The sequence below is a fragment of the Rhipicephalus microplus genome, chromosome 2, assembly GCF_043290135.1.
Source record: "Rhipicephalus microplus isolate Deutch F79 chromosome 2, USDA_Rmic, whole genome shotgun sequence".
NCBI lineage: Eukaryota > Metazoa > Arthropoda > Arachnida > Ixodida > Ixodidae > Rhipicephalus > Rhipicephalus microplus.
Genome location: NC_134701.1, coordinates 83,206,671 through 83,226,331, shown reverse-complemented (window position 1 = coordinate 83,226,331; position 19,661 = coordinate 83,206,671). Strand labels below are relative to the sequence as shown.

The window sequence follows — 19,661 nt, the reverse complement described above, 5'->3', positions numbered from 1 at the left end:
GGGGAGGGGCACTGGGACAAACTTTTGCCCCCCCCCCCCTTCTTAAAGAGAACCTTGCACACACCTATGATAGACGTACAGTATGCTAGACGCGAATGTTCTTTCGCGGGAGCGGCGCACGCACCGATGTTGATTTCTGGTGCATACCGCTGTAGTTCACTGAAATGTCAATTACTTCTAAAATAGTCTAAACTGTGGTGGTTGAAGCACTATCAACTTGTTAACGTGTTCTCATATCCTGTAAAACATACATTCCCGCTCCAGTTGAGAACGTGCCGTTCTGTGCTGGACTTGGACAGTTCTAAGCCAAAAGATCAAGCAACATCGTGCATCGGCCTTGGACGCGTGGGCGTCAACGCGGTCGACGCGTGCCAGTAGCTGCACGCCCTTTTCCTCCACAGGCGCGACTAGACGCTTTTGACGCGTAGGCGCATGCATACGCGTGCCAGTGGTTGGCACTTAAGCGTTAGTGCCCGCTACTTCGCATCTACACATGGTTCCCTTTAACGGGATATGGTGTAATTCTCGACTGCTGCGACTTTTAAAACACACTCTCACGCCCTTCGCGCCATCTTGCTATTCATAACGAAAACATGCTGAAGTCACCCATCTCTTAGTATTGCCGACAGTAAACGGCCTATATAAACAGCTCTACGTTAGTACTTTAAAGAACACTCGGTTCATGGCTGAGGCATTTCACGCCATGCGCTGCGGCGCGAGAGGTCGTAGGTTAGACTCCCAGGGGCGAAACTTTTTCCTGTGAGTTTTTTTGTTTGTTTCTGTTGGTTAGTGCATATTCGCAACGTAATATTCGCAATGTCAATGCGGCTGTGGTGGAGCCTGGTGTTAAACACTTTAGTGTTAAAGGTAAAAAATATTAACTGTGGGTTGTTCACATCACCTACCTCGTACGGGAATAAGTTGTGGTCATAAAGAGAGAAGACAGCGGAAGTGGTGAGATAGAAGGAGAGAGACGAGCACCAACTACGTAACCGAGTGGACTGCTCAGCGGTATACCATGCGATGCTTTCGAAGCCAATAGTGTACAGCCGTATACCCCAGAAACATCCTTAGCCCGAATAGCCTTCTTCTAGGGTTTACATGAGGGCACTGGCTTTGAACATTTTCAATTCTATAGTGGAGTTGGTGATTGTGAAAGTTAAGCAACACTGTGCACCTCATCTGCTTCTTGGCTCTAGAGCGTTAGGAGACACGCAATGTATGTGAGTTCTTTAGCTAAATTTTATCAGCTGAAGTTTCACCAGCAAGTAATTTTGCGTACTTTCATAATCGCAATCATTACGGCCATGGTAATCAATTGAACATGCGACCTCCAACTTAACACGGAGAACGGCACAGCCACTTGAGCTTCTGGGATGCAAACGAGAATGGTCCGCTTACGCTAACCGCTCTAAATTTGCTGTAATCTAACTTGCAAAATAGCATTATCAAGTGAACAGAGTTCCCTTTCAAATCGAATAGTCTTACAGTAACTGCGCGCTGTTCAAGTACATAGTGAAATACTGTCCATTTATCTCGATGTAAAACAAAAAAGTACGAAGGCGGAAAACTAAACCAACTGTCATGAAAACTAGAAGTGAGGTGGTGTTGCTATGAAGTGTTAAGAAGACGGCGTAAACAGGTGGCTCGAATAAGGGGTGAGCGTTTCGGCATTTAGATGTCCAAAGGCTTTTGTTGCTGTCTCGTACGGCGAGATTTTCGCTCTCTGCCAGAGCGGCTGACGTCGCTTTGCGACTAGTTTGCGCCAAATTTGGTAGCTCTAATACAGCGTGCAGCATTAGGCGCAGGTGCCGGTGCGATAGCGAAGACCGTCCGAAGAAGTAATGGATTTTGCGCCAGCGTGTATATACGTACGCTGTGCGGGAGCGTCTGCGCTGTTGTTGTCTACAATAAATAGAAAACGTGAAACGACTCAGATTTTGTCAAATATGCGACGTAGTAAATGTATAGCCAAATTAAAAAAAAAACTCATTTTAGGCTGGTTTCGTGCTCATTTATTGAATCGCTAAAAGTACATAGGAAGCGTATGGACATTTCCAGGCACGTTGCTAACTTTACCTCCTCCTCCCCTTCCTTACTCGCAATGCACAAGAGTGCGTCGGCACTCCTTGGTTATGCGTAGAGCAGGGCGCCTCCGCGAATCGTAAAGTTGGAAAGGTCGCGACACTCGTTTCGGCCGCCTCGTGTACTTCCAAATCTGAGTGACAATAAAATCCAGCGGTACAGATATTTTGAGAAAAGTAAAAGAGATGTATAAAAAGAAAAAAAAAACGACATACGACAAGTCAAATACCACCGCATAGCGGAGACTGGCTGCGAATGAAACAGGCGAGAAGCGATAAAATATCGAGTCACCGTTGGCATCGAGACACACCAATACACGCGACTAGAATGTAGATGTGAAGCAGCCAGGCTGCGGCTGCCATCGAGTGTACACATCTTTTGTGAAGGATGGCGAAGGAGCAGCTAATCGCTTGCGGGCACGTATACATCGCGCTAACTTTGGTTCTCGCGCAAGTTATATGTACTAAACTGCTGTGCGGCACATATTGTACTACAGATAAACTATGCAAGTCATGGCTTAATGCACGGCGTTGGAACGGTGCGGCCATCGGTGATGTTGCAGACATAAAGAAAGCAAGAGCAACAATTTTTATTGCTTTGTGCTTGATCATCTTCAATTCGTGCGATTTCCTGGTAAGTCGAGATTGCCAGAGCACCACTTTTTGAAAGCTACTATGTAAGGTTTACTGAGGCTCAAAGCAGTGAAGAACCCCCTTAAAAACAGAGGTCTTCACAATTTGTATGCTTTATAGCTACCTGCGTACTGTAGAGTTCTCAGTCAAGAGTCCTGGCCCTTGTATATACCACCGCGCACACTTAATATTGTTGATTTGATGGCCAACCATCATTTTACAGCAGAGTTGCAGAGGTTCGTATATAATTATTATCGTAATGCATAGGCACGCGCTTAGTCAAAGCTCAAGTACTCTGTGCAGATGACAACAAGAGAAACTGAAACGAGCCGACCCAGATAGTTGGTTGCCATGAAGTTCCCTAAAATATTTCAGAGGTAACTCTGCCACTGCGATCGTTTGGCAACCATGGTAATAATGGGCTTGCTTATAGTCTTCGTGCTTGCGGGCATCGAACGCATTCGAGACTTTGCTTACGATTTGTTTTGATGTTAATTTTGAACAAAAGAACGGAATGTTGCGAACGTCCTGAGCCGATTTGAATTGATGCGCCAAGAAAGGTCAGAGTGGTGAAGCGTGACTGCTCAACGTTGGCTGATTTTTGTCCCGCGGGGGAGCGTATTTAGGTCTCACGGAGCCAATAGAAGCCGAAAGAATGAAGTTTAGACAAATGCGTGCATTAGCCATCATTCTAATGCTGGCTAAAATACCATTCGTTGCAACTATTGTAGACACTAACGCCAAAGTTTGGTTTACAGCAATTTCAGGGAATTCTGTGGCAGGAATGTAGCATTTACTAGAGTTGCATTGCATTCACTTCTTCTGCAAACATTCTAATGCCCATATATATCGAGTGAACGGGAGAGGCAGAAATTACCAAAACTCTTTGCGGCCCATGCATCCAGCGAAACAAAAAAAAACCTTGCTAAGTAAAACAAGATTAGTTATGCATGTGCTTACAATCCTTGTCAGTTGCGTGCTTGTGTGCTGTGCGATCAGGAGATGCGCACACTAACACGGGCTGCATTTTTACATTTCATTGCGAACGCTTCAAACACTTCATGTGTAGTCTGATCTTTCTATCGGTGCAATATCCGGGTCTTGGGAAGGCAACTGTTTTACCCACATGGCTGCAAACTAAGTCATCAAGCACATGATTATATCTGAACCAGTATAAGTCGATCCGCTCCAGCTAAAGCTTGTCGGGTACGTTATAATCCATGCGAATCAAATTAACTATCAAGCCACTTATAGTTTAAAGTTTCCAAGGTTGAAATTAAAAAAAAACTATAAACTGACCCAATGCTTCGGAACTAATTTGGTCCCTTCTTGAGGGGTGACTGTTCAGCTGGATCTGAAGCTAGCGACATTTTTTGGTGGTGTCTCCTTCTCCATTGTCCTTCTTCCCGTCGCTTCTGTTGCTGCAGTGCTTTTTCCACTGGTTTCGCAGACCATGTGCGTGTACACTCGGTGAGCTTCCATTTAAGCGGTTATGATTTACAGGTGTTGTTTGAATATGCCAGAACTTCAAGAACTGTTTTTTTTCTGGCTTTTTTCCGTGTCAATGGCCCGGGCATCATCACAATTATTGCGATGGTTCACCTTTTCGCTGTGTTCCGGGAGTACGTTTCGGGCAGCGTTGAAGCTACGCACGTCGTTTTGATGTTGCCGCATCCTTTCGGGGATATCTTTTTTGTCTCACTGACGTAAGTTATATTATTCGTATTGATTTTCAGCCAGCCATACAGATCTTTGTCGAATATGTCCACCTTTAACCGTAGTAGCACAGCTTTTTTGCGGAAACTAAATCTGCTAGACAAATAAATTTCAGGTTGTTTGAGAAGTTGCACAAGTACAAGCAATGCAACAGCTAAGTGCATATACGACACGGTAGTTAATTCCGCTGCCTTGCTCGTGGTCTATTTTCAGTAAGGCATGCACTTCCGCTTCCGATCATGAGTCAGTCGTGACTCAATGGACGCACACATATAGACGACACCAATGTGCGCATGCGTAGCTGAGCCGGAATTAGTAGTAGCCTGTTACATGAGAATTGCGTCATTCTAATCACTTTACGCAATCTGGGAGCTGCCCATACTCTGAGTAATATGAATGATCCTCGGTGTCTTTATGTCACCGCCATTGCTTCGCAACCATTTCATGTACTATTTATGGAGGGAACAGGGGGGGGGGGGGTAGTGGTACTGACCTCCTTTTTGGGACAGATAACCGTTTATGATAGCTTTTTAACTGTTATAATAGTTTTCTGACAGTCCGCACACACAAACTAAGACTAACCTAAAACATCCTTGCTTTTTGAAGAAATTACAACAGTTGGCGACGCCACCATGGAGTTTCCCGCATCAACAAGCCGTGACGTCATGAAAAATGACGGTGCTTGCCAGAGCCGGGATGTTCATTTTACTGAGTAAACTGCATTATTTCAACGGCAGGCAAAATCTAAATCCAAATTGAAACTAATTCAGTTCAGAGTGCACTTCCCGTAAGGCAATGAATGCCATTACATCTCTTTACAGTGTCAGTATAAATGATGCATCGCCGCTGTCCAAGGTGTAGTCCATGTCCACCCCAGTGGCATTGCGGGGATGATGCCCCGCTGCTCACCTGAAAGTCGCGGGTTTGGTCCGGGTGTGGAGGTCACATTTCGATGGAAGTGAAATGACAGAGGCCTTTGCACTGTGTGATGTAAATCCACTTCAAAGAATAACAAGCGCCGATATTTTCTGAGCCCTCTTCTTAGGTGTGCCGCACAGTGATATCAGGATGTTGGTGCGCGAGACGCCACGCTATATTACTTCTCTCTTTTAAAGTTTTGACGACGCTCACTCTCTTTGATAAACCTAATGTGATATATTCCTGCAAACTTTTGTGCACCGTTTGTCCTGGAGAGCAACGTGAAGTCGAGTGCGATTTGAGGATTATCGCATGCGCATTGCGCTGACTATGAACTTAAACAGGGCCACAGAGAATCATGTTTTGAGGAGAGGGAGGAAAGCGGAAAGATTAACTCACTCCTTTTCTTCTTCCTAAAGCTGTGATCACGTCCACACAAAGAAGGCACATTTTCAAATCTTCTTTTTTATGATAATACAACATATTTTGTCCAACTTCGCAAGTCATTCAAGTGAAAGAGTGACAAGCACCAGCTTTACCATATTTTACATGTGAAGCATTTCTTAGTGAACTTCGGTGACTCTGAGTGCATCTATCTATCTATCTATCTATCTATCTATCTATCTATCTATCTATCTATCTATCTATCTATCTATCTATCTATCTATCTATCTATCTATCTATCTATCTATCTATCTATCTATCTATCTATCTATCTATCTATCTATCTATCTATCTATCTATCTATCTATCTATCTATCTATCTATCTATCTATCTATCTATCTATCTATCTATCTATCTATCTATCTATCTATCTATCTATCTATCTATCTATCTATCTATCTATCTATCTATCTATCTATCTATGTATCTATCTATCTATCTATCTATCTATCTATCTATCTATCTATCTATCTATCTATCTATCTATATATTCGCTCAAGTTTGGGTGCTCTAGTGGTCACCCCCTTAACTTGGCATGAACGAAAATTAGCATGGGAGGGTGAGATGGTTTGACGACTATGACGCGCTGGTCAAGACATGAATAATGGCAAGATCCCGTCGCGTACGTCGTCAAACACTTCTCGCCAGACAGTGGTACATACCCAAGGGCGGGCATGTGCCGTGCTGGTGGGCGGGTATATGCTACAGATGATTGGCACTTAGTATTTACCCAGGAACGACGAGCACACACACGGGAAATTTAAACGCGTGAGCGTTAAGCAATACTCGACATTGGTAGCGTCAACACAACGAAGGCATAGAATAAATTCAGTGTTAAGAAAAACCTAACATATATGATTCAGCTCTGCAGTCGCGATTTAATCCCACGACAAGAAAATTAAAACCTAAATTAGAAAGAAATGACGCGGAGTTTTGGGTAGGGTGACTGGTATAGCGTAGAGCAGTTAACGAGGCAGCGCTGACTACGTAATTTTGATTATACCTTTTGTGTAACGTATGACTAAGCGCTTAGGTCGCTGGCAGATTGACGCTTACGCGATAACAATTAAACTGAGATCAGCTGTAGCATCCTTTTGCGATGTGCATCTGCCGAAAATATAGAGTTAAGAATGCTGGAAAATTTAGTTGCGCTAAGAATTCAGTGGAAGAGTTTGGTGCAAACTACAGGAATAACGGCCCAAGCTGTCATGCGTGCATTGTCCAGGATTTTGAAGGGGGCTTTCGCGCTCTATTATTACTCATCCTGATCACGAAAAATGCCCGAGCGTGGCTTTTTGTGTCCACGTCATAGCCGGTGGCATTGTGATAACCTTGGTCATTTCTGCTTCCGTTGTTCCGTGTTGCCACTGCGCTTTTTAACGCTATAGCGTTCAAAGTCCTTGTCACAGAAATTGATTTATATGTGGTGTTTAACGTCCCGAAATCATCACAGAATCATCAGAGCTAGACGCCGTATAGTGGAAGACTCCGGAAATTTCGACCACCTGGGGTTCTTTAACATGCACCCAAATCTGAACACACGGGCTCCCAGCATTTCCACCTCCATCTAAAATGCAGCCTCCGCTGCCGGGGTTTGATCCCGAGACCTGAGGTTGTCACGGAATTTATGTTGTCGGTGTTGACGTCGTTGGTTGTGAGTGAAAAACCAACATTTTCTGTATCCAAAAAATTGACCTGAATGCAAATAATAAAAAGTGATGCAACCTCGATGCAATCGATTCCAACTATTTCCCGTGTCAAGCTGGTGCTATACCACAGAGCAACGCAGATATTTGGAACTGCACTGAATGTAACTTTCATGCTTCAGAAAGATGCGTTTCCTGTGAATAGACTTCACAATAGGAGGCGCAATACCACATTGAAACATGGTACAAGTGTACATTGCCATCGGTTGTCAGCTGCCCCAAACTTGCGAATATGCAAGACTCGCACGTCCCCCTGTTTCTCTATTGTTCCCCTTTTTTCCTCCCCACGGGTAGAGTAGCAAACTGGTAAATGTATAGTTGACCATTATTTCAGTAGCTCTGTTTGTCTTGAACTCTCTCTTTGAAGAGAAAACGGTCAACATAATGCCCTCGGTCCCAGGAAAAAAGAATGATTTTGTTACTGTAGGCAGAACTTCAACAGGCATCTCAGCTAGAACACGAAACAGACCAGCCTTATAAGTAAGCCTTAAAACGTTTTCATGTCCGTGCTCTGGGGAACTATGCCCTGCGACGCTTTTTGTATGCATTGTGCGGAGGTGGAAAACATGTGGTGTTTTACTACAAACATGAACTCAATAAAGAATATTCAAAAGTGCTGTTAGGCAAGGGAAGTTACAAGTCTTCAAATTTCGAAACCCCAGAAAATGACGAGAAAAAATCGGCTTTCCTATTTTACTCTCCCACAGACGACAGGAACGGGGTCCAATTTCCGAGATACCGGATCACCCGCCTCGTGGTATCCGTTTGAGCGGCGCAACTTAGCGTCTCTTTGCTATTATTTTGAAAATTGCATGTTGAAAAACAGATATTCATAGTAATCTGAGGAGGCATAAAGAGTGCTAATGTAATTTTCAGCGTACAACAGCGTGACCTGTCTAGGACCATTTGAATAGTACAATCGACTTGTCGCGTCAAACCAATTTAAATATTCGGCGTACGCGCCCACGGTCAATTCTCCTACATGTTGAAAATGATGAGGCGCCGCTTTCAATCACAAAAATAGCCGGTGCGTGCCGCTCAAGTCCGAAACCAATATGGTTTCTGCTTCGTAACGAAACAAAAACAGCTTTGTTCTTGGCTTTGCCATTCGCGTAACTATATCCGTGCGTTTCATAGCTTGAAAATAAGCCATGCAAACTACACGCTTAATTTGTGTCGCAGGGTCTCTATAATTGACCAGTCCCCCACTGCCTAAAATAATTCGTAGGTGACATGCTTCAGCTAGTGAATGTGCGATCGTGAACAAAAGCCACGAACACAATCGTCGGCTGAATAAACGTCGGGAGACACTATACATTCATATGTCACGTTGTTACGCTTTGTCGATCCCGTTGCCTTTATCACGAAAGGGGTGTTTCGCGCACATTGAATGTCAATGATCGATACCTAAAAAGCGCGACCTCTTTTTTTTTAGTAATTTCACCTGCCCAAGTGTGCAACGAAAAAAAACACTCGATGACAACGACCACTTGAAAGCGGGATTCAGTTGATTCACTTTCAAAAAAGAAAAAAATAACCCATTCTTTCAAGTCACTTCACTCCGACATCCGTAGAGATCAGTGTCTGGGAACTTTTCATTTGGGACTGTTAAAAAATGTCACATTATTTTCGTGAAAGGGGCCAGTAGCTGTTTCTTTTTCTTTTTTTTGTGCAATGCAATGAGAGCAGTGGCGAAGAAGACGTATCAGTGCACTATTTACGGTAGCATGCTTCCGCAGACGAAGAACTACTGCTTAGTTTCTTGAAATAATAATTAGTGCTCACGAAATCTCCTTCGATAATCAAAAAGAAAAACATATTTTTTCCAAGCACAAATATTAGTATAGGCAATATCTAAGTCAGTATCTAAAGCACATGCACTTGGAAAAGAAATACTTGCGTTTCGTGATTATTCACGGCATGAAATTTGCATAATGAAGAGAAAAGAGATGAGAAACAGACAGAGGAGTGCCAAAGTGGCCACTGCCTATTAGTAGTATCGCATATGTGGCACAAGACTCGTTCAGAAGTGCAGAAGAGCCAAGATATGGTAGAACATTACGTGGCTCTGATAGCTGTCTCTTCATGATTGCGCGGAGGTCTTCTGTTTGTATCGTAGACAGTTATCAATGAGTTGAAGGCTTCTGTTGTCAGACGTTTCATTCGGCAGGGCTGACCAACAAGCTAGTCCTCCGTGCGCCATCTTACATTGACCTCCTCAAAACCTACAGCACATCATTTACATTCGTAGTCGTCCAAATTTCGAGGCATCCTCTGCAAACGTCACAGATAGTCGAGATACCATTCAAAAAGGTATTGACCACTGCGTGGTTCAGGAAACGAACAAGAAAACAAATAATGTGTTCTTATTACTGCCTTACTAGTGTGCGAGACTATCATACATTACACCATCCTTGACCATCTATGTTCATTGCTGCTGCTTTTCTTTAATTCTCGAATGATTTACCCGTTCCTTTTTCTTACTAATGATCCAGACCTATGTGAAACCATGACAAGTGCTTTTAAGCATTAATAATTAAAAATTCTGGCGACAATCATTTTTTGTGCCTACATTATTTCTCTAGCCGAATAAGGAAGTTGCCTAAATAAAGTTAGAACAGTGACTTTTCACTTTTGCCGGGTTGAATTAAAAACGCAGAAGCATAAATTCCACTCTAATGCAAGTGCTGCTCTCGGAAATTTTAAAAAGCGACAAAAATGCAAAACATAAGAGGCTGTCTAGGTCATCGTTCAGAGGTGGCACAGAATTCTACATTAGCTGTAGGTAATTTATTTGGAACTGAGCGTATGGCCATGTGACGTATTTCCACCTCGGTTCACCCTAGTCAGAAGTGCAGGGCGTGTATATTCAACAATTTCCCCCGTTTTATTGAGATGGCAAAATTCGTAACAAGAAATCACTGGGTGAAAAGCGTCTGTGGCCTCATGGAAATATTTACAGAAAAAAGTTTCAGTACAGTGCATCTGAATATGTGTAAAGTGAATCACAGGCCTGAAACCAAAATAACAAATGGAGTAGAAAGTGAAATGAAGCCACGACCAATACGAAAGTAAGCATAATTCACTTTAAACGACTTTTACGAAGTGGGCAATATTTTAAGAATTGATTCTAAATGGTATTTAATTCCCAGTCAGAACTCGTCAAACTATTTAACCTGATTGCCTAATAGGTCTCTTCATTCATAAATTTATTTTGTGTGACTGTGGCTGATTTCTGTCTCAATTTTAGAACGGTTGCGTGACTTGATGTATTTGCATCAGCTTTAGTGTTATTAAGCGAATGAGTGGGCTTATACAATTTTCGCTCTTCTACTTTTTTATAGCTTGACCTACTCACATCAGCTGATGTCACGTGGTAACTGGCACAGTTTTTGCACAATATTTATTTATCTTCACTAATTATTTTGTTTTTCCGCCAGAGGAGGTAGATGGTGCATGAAAACACGAATATCCTCTTAATAACACACACTTAGTCACCAAGCTGAACGAATTGTGTATATCGGCTGACACACCACAGTATACCATCCGGTAACTTTAAGAGGTGCTTCTGGCATTTCATGTACTAGCACGTTCGCGGTGATAATTATGGCATGTCTAAAAGGCCTCCGTTTCGTGAATACGAGCCCTTTTGCTATATGTGCTTGCAAAGTGATGAGAAATTATTTTTTGAAACCTCGATTATTTTTCCTTGTTCATCAGTACGTCTAACGGCGGAATAATGGAACGCAACCAAGAGACGACGTTGCGGGGATAGTTCGTGATACATTGCAAATAAAACATCCCACTGCTTCTTTTGACGAAGAAAAGTTGGAGGCGGACATGACAGAAGAGACGCTGTCATGCGGTGTCGTCTTGTGTTGTGCTGTTCCGGTCAAAAATTTCCGGTCAAAAATAGTGCTGGAGTATTTTAAGGTGAAATGAAAGAGGGCGTTTCGGTAAAAGTCTCAGCGGATAAACGGCCTCTCTGTTTCGAAAAAATAAGTGGATTGGAGGCATTTCCGAAGAGAGGTAACAAAAACGCACCATAGTTGAGTGCTCTAGAAAGCGTTCATGGCGTATAACGTTGCACAGACGCTGCACAGACCACACACGCCACACGCTGCACAGACCGTGCAGAGTCAACAAAATGTTGACGACCTAAAGTTGAGGCCACAGCGCATAGAGTCGGGCTTGCATCATCTGGCACTCTTCGACGTGGCTACAGCGCGAGCAAAATTGAACACATGGCCCCGCCGCGGTGGTCTAGTGGCTAAGGTACTCGGATGCTGACCCGCAGGTCGCGAGATCGTATCCCCGCTGCGGGGGCTGCATTTTAGATGGAGGCGAAAATGCAGTAGGTCCGTGTGTTCAGACGTGGGTGCACGTTACAGAACCCTAGGTGGTCGAAATTTTCGAAGCACTCCACTACGGCGTCTCTCACAATCATTAGGTGGTTTCGGGACGTTAAACCCCACATATCAACCATATAAATCACAATTGAACACTTGATACATCACGTTCAGGTCGTTAGACTGTATGCTAGAATCTTGCGTCAGCCTGACAGACCAGCAGCCTGTAGTTAAGGGGCTGTAATGGTAGTGGACTGCGGTTGCGCACTCACAGAACGAAGGCAAATGTGCTGATCCGAGAGTTGCCAACTACGGCGTTTCTCCTAATCAAAACAAGGTTTTGGCACATAAAACCATAGATTTTGCTGCTATTATTCGCCGAACAAAGTTGGAATGTTTCGCTGCACACACAGGCACTTGGGCTAAGAGAAGAGCTGACCGCTGCGCCACGGGCATGACGTTCTCGATGGTTCAGGTACTGCTACTTGAAAACCTATGGCTGCACCGGCCATTGCCTTGACTAACTGGAAGTCCGAATCTGTGTCATGAACGCTGGCCTGCTGCGTACTGGAGTTCGCTTCTCATCGGCGCACACTAGATCATTCGCGCTTGCAGAAACTTGTATACGCAAATGTTCTCACACTTGCAATTTACTTGAGCGGCGTGTGAGATTATTTTATAGAAATTAATATTAGCAGCAATCCTGTTAGTGACGCTGACCAGGTGTGTCCGCTATTGGCCTCTATACCACCACTCTACATGCATTTACAGCAATTCACGAACAATATCAATTATCTCCCCGCACCTCGGTGACCCCTTCGGGGCAACGGGGATTAAATGTAACCGCGAGCCAGTGCTCGTGCTTCCTTAACAGCGCGAATAAACAAGCACTCACAATATACGGCCTGCGCCATGAACGAATGGCGAGAGTGTTAATTACTGCCCGGGCCTATCATGACAGGACGGGGCTGCAAAGTTCGGACACAGGTCGATAGCCCGGCTGAGGAGACCGACGCTCATTTTTTCCTCGAGGGTCGCGATGTGTGTCACCGCGTTTCGAGAACGCGCTTCGGGAGTGCTGCTTTCTTTGGCGAGATACGGCACGTCGCATGCATGCCCGAGATGTCCCGGCTGTTTACACTCGCTTAGTTTTCGTTTGCTGCCACTATCGGCTGCATACACTCAAGCGTGTGTGCCACAAGCGGGACCTGGAACCATTTCTTAACATAATTCATTACAAAGATGTGATAGCTGGAAGAGATCCCGCAGCGCGCATTTTATCGCACGGTACTATGATGATAATGATTTGTATTTGCTGTCAATATAAAAACAGCGATAGAAAATTATCTGCTGGCTTAAAACAAACGGGTAACTGTGTAACTGGCGAAGTATCAAATGTCAATGGCAAACATATGACACGCAGTTCATGTGAGGCTGTGAGGTATATTGACAGGAACTGTTTGTCGGCTTGACTTGAGTTCTTTTTGCTGCGAGCGGGCATTGCGCATTTCGTGAGACTATCCCGTCACACTGCACCGAGAGAACCTATGGGATACATGCATATCTCGTGCAAAAAGGGCAAATTTGCACTTTTATGAAGTGATATGTGTCCGTGATACGGCACCTCGATGCGTAAAGCTTGAAAGAACAAAAAGCGTAGCAATAAAAAGAATGAGCAATAGTGCCTGCACACATGTGCACACGTATGGTAACATTCCACTCTTGTCTCTTTGCTAGGAGTCGTTCTAATGAAGACGGCGGCCATGACGACATTGTTATAATCAGTGGTTAGTACCTTCTGAGCTTTCTTTTGGCTATTAAATAAATTGTGTGGTTTTAAGTTCGGAGATCACGATGCGCTCATGAGACAGGACTTATGAAAGGTACTGAACTTCAAAGCCTGAGAGTTTCTTCAGCGAGTACCAAAATGTGAGCCCACATGTTTAGCCTGCACGCAAGCGCGGTTGCCGTGACTGCAATTCACTGCCGTGACGTTTGTGTCAATACTCAAGCAAGCACTCGGCCCCCAGGGCGGGTAACTGTAGGTGAACGCGTCAATTGTGAACAGATGTCATTGTTTAGCTTTTCTGTGTGTAGCAGTGCGCGTGATTGGGCGCATTTATTGAATAAAAAAGATTCGAAAGTATACTTTAATGGCGGTACCTGCCCGAGCTCATGCGAGTTGCATGATTAATTGAATTTAGTTTTGATATATAGATAAACGCTGCAACAAGGGAATGGGCCCCGCAATCGAAGTATTTTCGGCGTACGACGTTCGTGCGTTCAGAAAACGCTGTGATGGTTTGATTCGGGAGCATTATTAGTAGAGGCGCTAACCTTAGGCTCGTTTACATGCGTCACTAGCACTGGCCGTGTGACCATTTGTACCTGGCGACCAAAGTGCGACTCAATGCAGTAAATGTTCACAGCCATGGAGTTTTCTAGAATATTTACTACAGGGAGCTCTGGCACGACCCTTCAGCCACCATAGGTATCATGGGTAGTACATGCATTCGCCAATTGTTCGTGCTTGCGGGCTTCCAAAGCACTTGTTGCTTTGGTTATTCCTGTCTTTCAGGTTAATCTCAAATAAAAAAACAACAAACCGTTGTGGACTGCGTCAACCAATTTGAATAGGTGAAGCTAAAAAGGTAATGGTGGTGAATTGTAACTGCTGTACGTTAGTGGAACTTCGCCTTGCGACAAAGCAGCTCTAGGCCACACAGAGCCAAGCGGAGACAGAAGTACGAAGTCTAGACACATCCATGTACTACCCATTATTCACACGCTCGCTGAGGCGCCATCCGTTGCATTCCCATAGCCACTAGCGCCAGAGTTCCCTATAGTGTATTTATAAGAAACTTCATGGTTCACATGCGTATTGGCACACAGTTTACGTATGCTTGTGTTGCTTTTGCCCTGCGGGATAAGCTGAAGTGTGGTTCCTGCGTATTTGATTGTTTTGAGAGCTTTTACTTGTGCACGATGGAAAATTCGAGCAGCGAGTGACTCAGCAAAAGCAGTCGTTTTTTTGCCAAAGGAAGCCATTTGCGAACAATGGCAACGCGACTAACCTGATCGCGTGACCGACGCTATGGTCGCCGGTGAAATAAAGCCCTTTCAAGCATTGCAAGCACGACACACCAACGTGCTGACGAGAAGAGTGGTTCAAATCTTCGCATATACTTGCACAGAGCTCCACTTCTACCTTTATCAGCACCCCTCGTTCTGCAATCGCCTATTTAAGTAATTTCAGATGGCCAAGAGTCATGCGGAAAGATATAAGAATTACAATGTCCTAAAGATCATTTCATAGCTGACACCCATAGACCTCTGTGTTTCAAGGTCACGTAGTGAGGCACAGAAAACATCAGGTCAGCATGCGAGCTGCGCGTCTACATTGTCTTTGCGGATTATGAGTAGCAAAACAAAAAAAGAGCACCGTTTTCGTAAAATAGGGTATCCGGTAAGATGGCTTCCACCTTCGATGTGTGTGAACTTGTGGGCGTTTGTTGCCATTGTGCTCATCATATATTCATCACCGGACACCTGCCTACCTAGGTGACAAGTCAGGCTGTAACACCTCCTGCTATTCCATCATTATAGTCGTCTATCTCATAAGATACACTGTGAGCTTTCTGTTAGTGCGTCTTCAGGGCGCCTTAAGCCGAAGAAGGCATAATGGACGTTAACCGACTAGTACAATTCTATTGCTATCTGCGCATGCTGCAGAAAGTGGGGAGTGGAATCTGTGTGCTTCAAAAGGATCTACACTTTCGCTTTTTGACATGGATTCATCGCAAAACAGCGCGGGAATACGAGTCTTTCTTGCCCCATGGGCCCGCGCTGTTTGTTAAGTGTCTGTGAGCTTTGCTGCAGGCCCTGGTAGCAACACATGCTGCTGAACTGGAGCATAGAATGTGGAACAGCGTAGCCCGCATTTCGTTTAACGGCTACGAAGTGCAATTAATCAAGCTTAACTCGAGAACCACGTTAGACAAAAATGCTCCGTCCTCGTTCACATGCGACTCGTGTGCGTAGACTGCACTCGTTCGGCACAATTCGCAGTATCGGTGCTCTCTAACTTAGACGATAATCTTGAGTCGCGTTAGTCCCTCACTGCTTCAATTCCCAGGACGTGGCGCTCATGCAATGAAATGCTGGGAAGGTTGCCAGATGCACTCGAACACATTTGGTCCTCATACGAACGTTTCTCTGTTTTGTCCCTTGTTTTTTTCAAAAAGCTGGAATAACTGCACAGCCATGAATCGGTGGTGCGCTGCTGTGACACGACGGCCAAAATTTCCTGGCAAGCCTCCCTTTTCTTATACACGACTAATGTTTTGTTAACTTTTAAGAGATTAGAAGAAGCAGCGAAAACGTGGAATGAGGACTGCGCGAAATAAACGTCGAACAGAGACCAGGCACTGAGTGCAACCGCTCCTATCGGTGTTTTTTTTTTTTTTGGAAATGCTCGATGGACTTACCGGGAACACGATGCGTTTTTGATCGATTGAAATAGATATAACATAATAAGGTCTAGATATAAAGTAATTCTGTGATAACTGTCTGTTGTGCATTATGACGTCTTTCGCGCCTGCTATATATATGAAGGACTACACTAAGAAAATATTTGCAAGAAAAGTGACGTCACTGTCAATTAGAGCAACTGCTTGCGGCTCATATGTGGTGCAATAGTTGAAGTATGGAAATTCGGCAGCGCTGCTGAGTAATGCAGTGACGGCTTTGTCTCAGTTCTTAAGGGGCGAGCTTTCGCTTGTCTTTGTTGCCCTTGCAGAGCAGTGTATTGAACGTCGCGACTAAGAGGGATCGTGTGCAGTGTTTAGAGGCATTCTCAGCGCCTAGAGCAAACTGGTATTAAACGACGTCATACGAAATAGACTTCAAGGTCGCGTACGCGAAATTTGCTGAATTTCTATTTAACACTCCCCTGAAAGAAATAATCATAGAATCATTCTTAAATAAGAGTGCACAGCTTGATGCTGTATTCAATTTGGAACACGGCTTGCATATTTCGTGGAGACGATGAGAGCATCAGTCCGAGCGCATCGCATCTAATACAGCTAAGGGAACCTATTGAAACCACTGCTTGATTCATAATGTAGAGCCAGCAGTAGGAAAATAAATGAATGCTTTGAAATGATTCATGTCAGCGATTCGCAGCCGTGAATGGTATGCGGACATACACGCTTTTCCTTCTTATGTGGTCATGGCGAGAAAAATATTTTATTGCACGCCGTGTTTATAGCCTGTTCGTGTCTTCCTTCTTACCATGGTTATTCACAAGATGACTCAATGCTTTCTTAAATTTTTTGTATTATGAACTTTAATAAGTACCAGCAACTCCGCGTCTTCATCTCCAACACGCTTTCCGACCACACATCAACGTAGACAAAAGAATCTGTAATGTTTTTACTCTGCCAGATACTGACGCCTTTTTTTTCTACAGCAAAGATAATACCCGCCGGATTAAGCACTTCATTATGAACAACGTAGGACAGCGTAGTACGAACATGCTTTGACCGAAGAGAAAACAAAGCTTGAGGATGGCGGTGAGGACCCTGTAAGTGAGAACAGCGTTAACGCCATCCGTAGCCGGATTTCGCCGACTTTTACGCCGCTGAAAGCGAAACCATTTTCATTATAGAGATCTAGGATATCACCCCGCTGTGCGCATTTCATCAAAACGAGAACACGAATGCAAAACGCCAGTCACGTAAAAAAAGATGCAAGACCAGGAAAAAAATAGGAACAGAAATTAAAGTAAGAAAAAAAATTCACGACTGAAAAGAGGCAAGCAGCGCGCACGTTTCACCAATGCAGCGCCGCACGTTTTACACTTTTCTTTTTCGAGGCCGCGCGGTCATCGGCCGCCCATCGCGGGCTCACCTGTATCCGTTGTATCCACCGTATGCGCCGAGATGGTAGCCCGCGGCTAATTGCTGTTGCTGTTGGGCCTCGGCCATCTGGGCAGCTTGCTGCTGCTGCTGTTGAATGTGCTGTTGCTGCTGGTGATGCATCTGCTGTTGCTGTTGAGTGATAAGTCCGAGTGATGCGGCGTGCGAGTACTGATTCAGCGACTGCTGCTGCTGTTGGGGTGGGGGCGTCATGGTCTGCGCCATGTGTCCGGAGTCACCGAGCATGGGCCCAGCGGCCAGAGCACCGCTGGCCATCACCGTTTGCGGAGATCACCGCTGCAGCGGCGATGGAGGAAAAGACTGCGACTCTGTCGTTGTGGTCTAGGCAAATGGGTGGCGGGTAGTCTCACGACTACCACGACAAAGTGTCCAAGCCAGTCACATGTACCGACACTTGAAGCTTGGGGGCAGGGGGTTCACTCACATGCACTGTACAGACTTCGATGTCACAAATACGGCACTGCGTTCACCCTTTTAGCACACACGACGCGTCATCAGCTCGACCATTCACAGAATACTGTTGGCTGCCAGACGATCCAACGATGCCAATATGATCCAGAGGCCAGTCCAGAGAAAGCGCGGCAGTGACAGAAAAACCCGGGAGCACTGGCGGGTAACCGCACGAACGCGATCACGAAACAGTTAGCGGTCGTCGATCGCTGGGTGCGGCGGCGGCGGCCGCTACCTCTCAAAACACGTGGGGGCACTCTACGGCAAAACAATGCGCCACCGATCCAGTTAAGCGAAAAAAGAGCAAAACACGTGCACTACGGAGCCACAACAAGATCGGCGTCTCCTCCGCTTAGCGCCGTACTCGCCGCTCGTCGGTAACGTTGGATGGAGGATAGTAGCGACGGGCTCGGTGGGCGTCTTCCCAGCTCCCTGGGAGAGGATGTCTTGAGCGGGGAGAGAACAACTCTCTTCGTCCGCTCTCCGAAATGCAGAGACGCGCCACACACACAGCAACTTCCTCCAAGTTCACTGGAGGAACCCTCCTTCCTCGCGCCCGACGTCCTCGTATGTAGACGTCCCAACAGGATAGCGGAGAGCCAAACCTACACGCGGAGGCCGTTCGCCCGCAACGAAGCGGACGTGTCCGTAATGCGGGCCGAATAAAAGAAGTGCGTGCGCTTTGTTTACAAACATGCTGGCCGGCCGGTCAAGGTGGCCGCCTGTGGGCCGTTGTGATTGAAGGCTATGCGTTATAAAAGAAACTCTCCAACCACTTTTAGCCCATATTTTTAATATTAAAACTAATAACTGTGCCTGCGTTTCGGGACCCGTTCAGTCTCTTCCTCAGGGGATGATTGTCCGGCGGGTTCCGCCGCTAGCGACTTTATCAAGACCGGAGTCAATGACACTTAGTAGAGTTTTATCAAGTTGGAGCGTTCCTGTACACGGCAGAAACGAGCTGTATTTCTCCTTTTATATAGCGTGAACGGGCCAATAACCAGCTAGATGGGCACGTAGCTATTTATCTATCATATACCTGGAGAATAATGACCATAACTATCAGCGAAAGAAATGCTATGCGGACGACACGGACAATTACACAGTGTGTAGAGTAAACCCTATATTGTCAACTGTACTCCGGATTTGTTTATATTATATATGGTGTTTTTTTCCTCTTTTTTTCCCCAAAAAGCGCAACTCTACGAAATCACCACTTTGAAGGTAAAGCTTGGAACGTCTTTCTGGGGGCCGACCTCATAGGAAAGTACTGAATTATTGCGGTAAAAAAAAGTTCGGGTTTTAAGAAGCACCGTGTTGTGCGTTCTCGTTGCACGAACACTCATTTTGTGGCACTAGTACTATGAGTATGCAGATACTCGTTCCTGGGCTCCTTTGTTCGACAGCAGTTGGTCTTGAAA

At 45.0% G+C, this 19,661-nt stretch overlaps 1 protein-coding gene across 3 annotated transcripts in view; it reads right to left on the bottom strand.

Moving 5' to 3' along the window:
* LOC119170824 (ETS homologous factor) overlaps window positions 1–18,631 on the bottom strand; it is a 414,244-nt gene extending 395,613 nt beyond the window's left edge. For 2 of the 3 annotated variants that reach the window (XM_037422086.2, XM_037422088.2), the window contains exon 1: window positions 17,762–18,629. In XM_037422086.2, coding sequence (XP_037277983.2) covers window positions 17,762–18,045 — 284 coding nt within the window. In that variant the 5' untranslated portion in view covers window positions 18,046–18,629. Of the gene's footprint in view, window positions 1–17,761 lie in introns of all 3 variants that reach the window. The other variant, XM_037422087.2, reaches the window with a different exon arrangement.
* Between the last annotated feature and the right edge of the window lie 1,030 nt (window positions 18,632–19,661).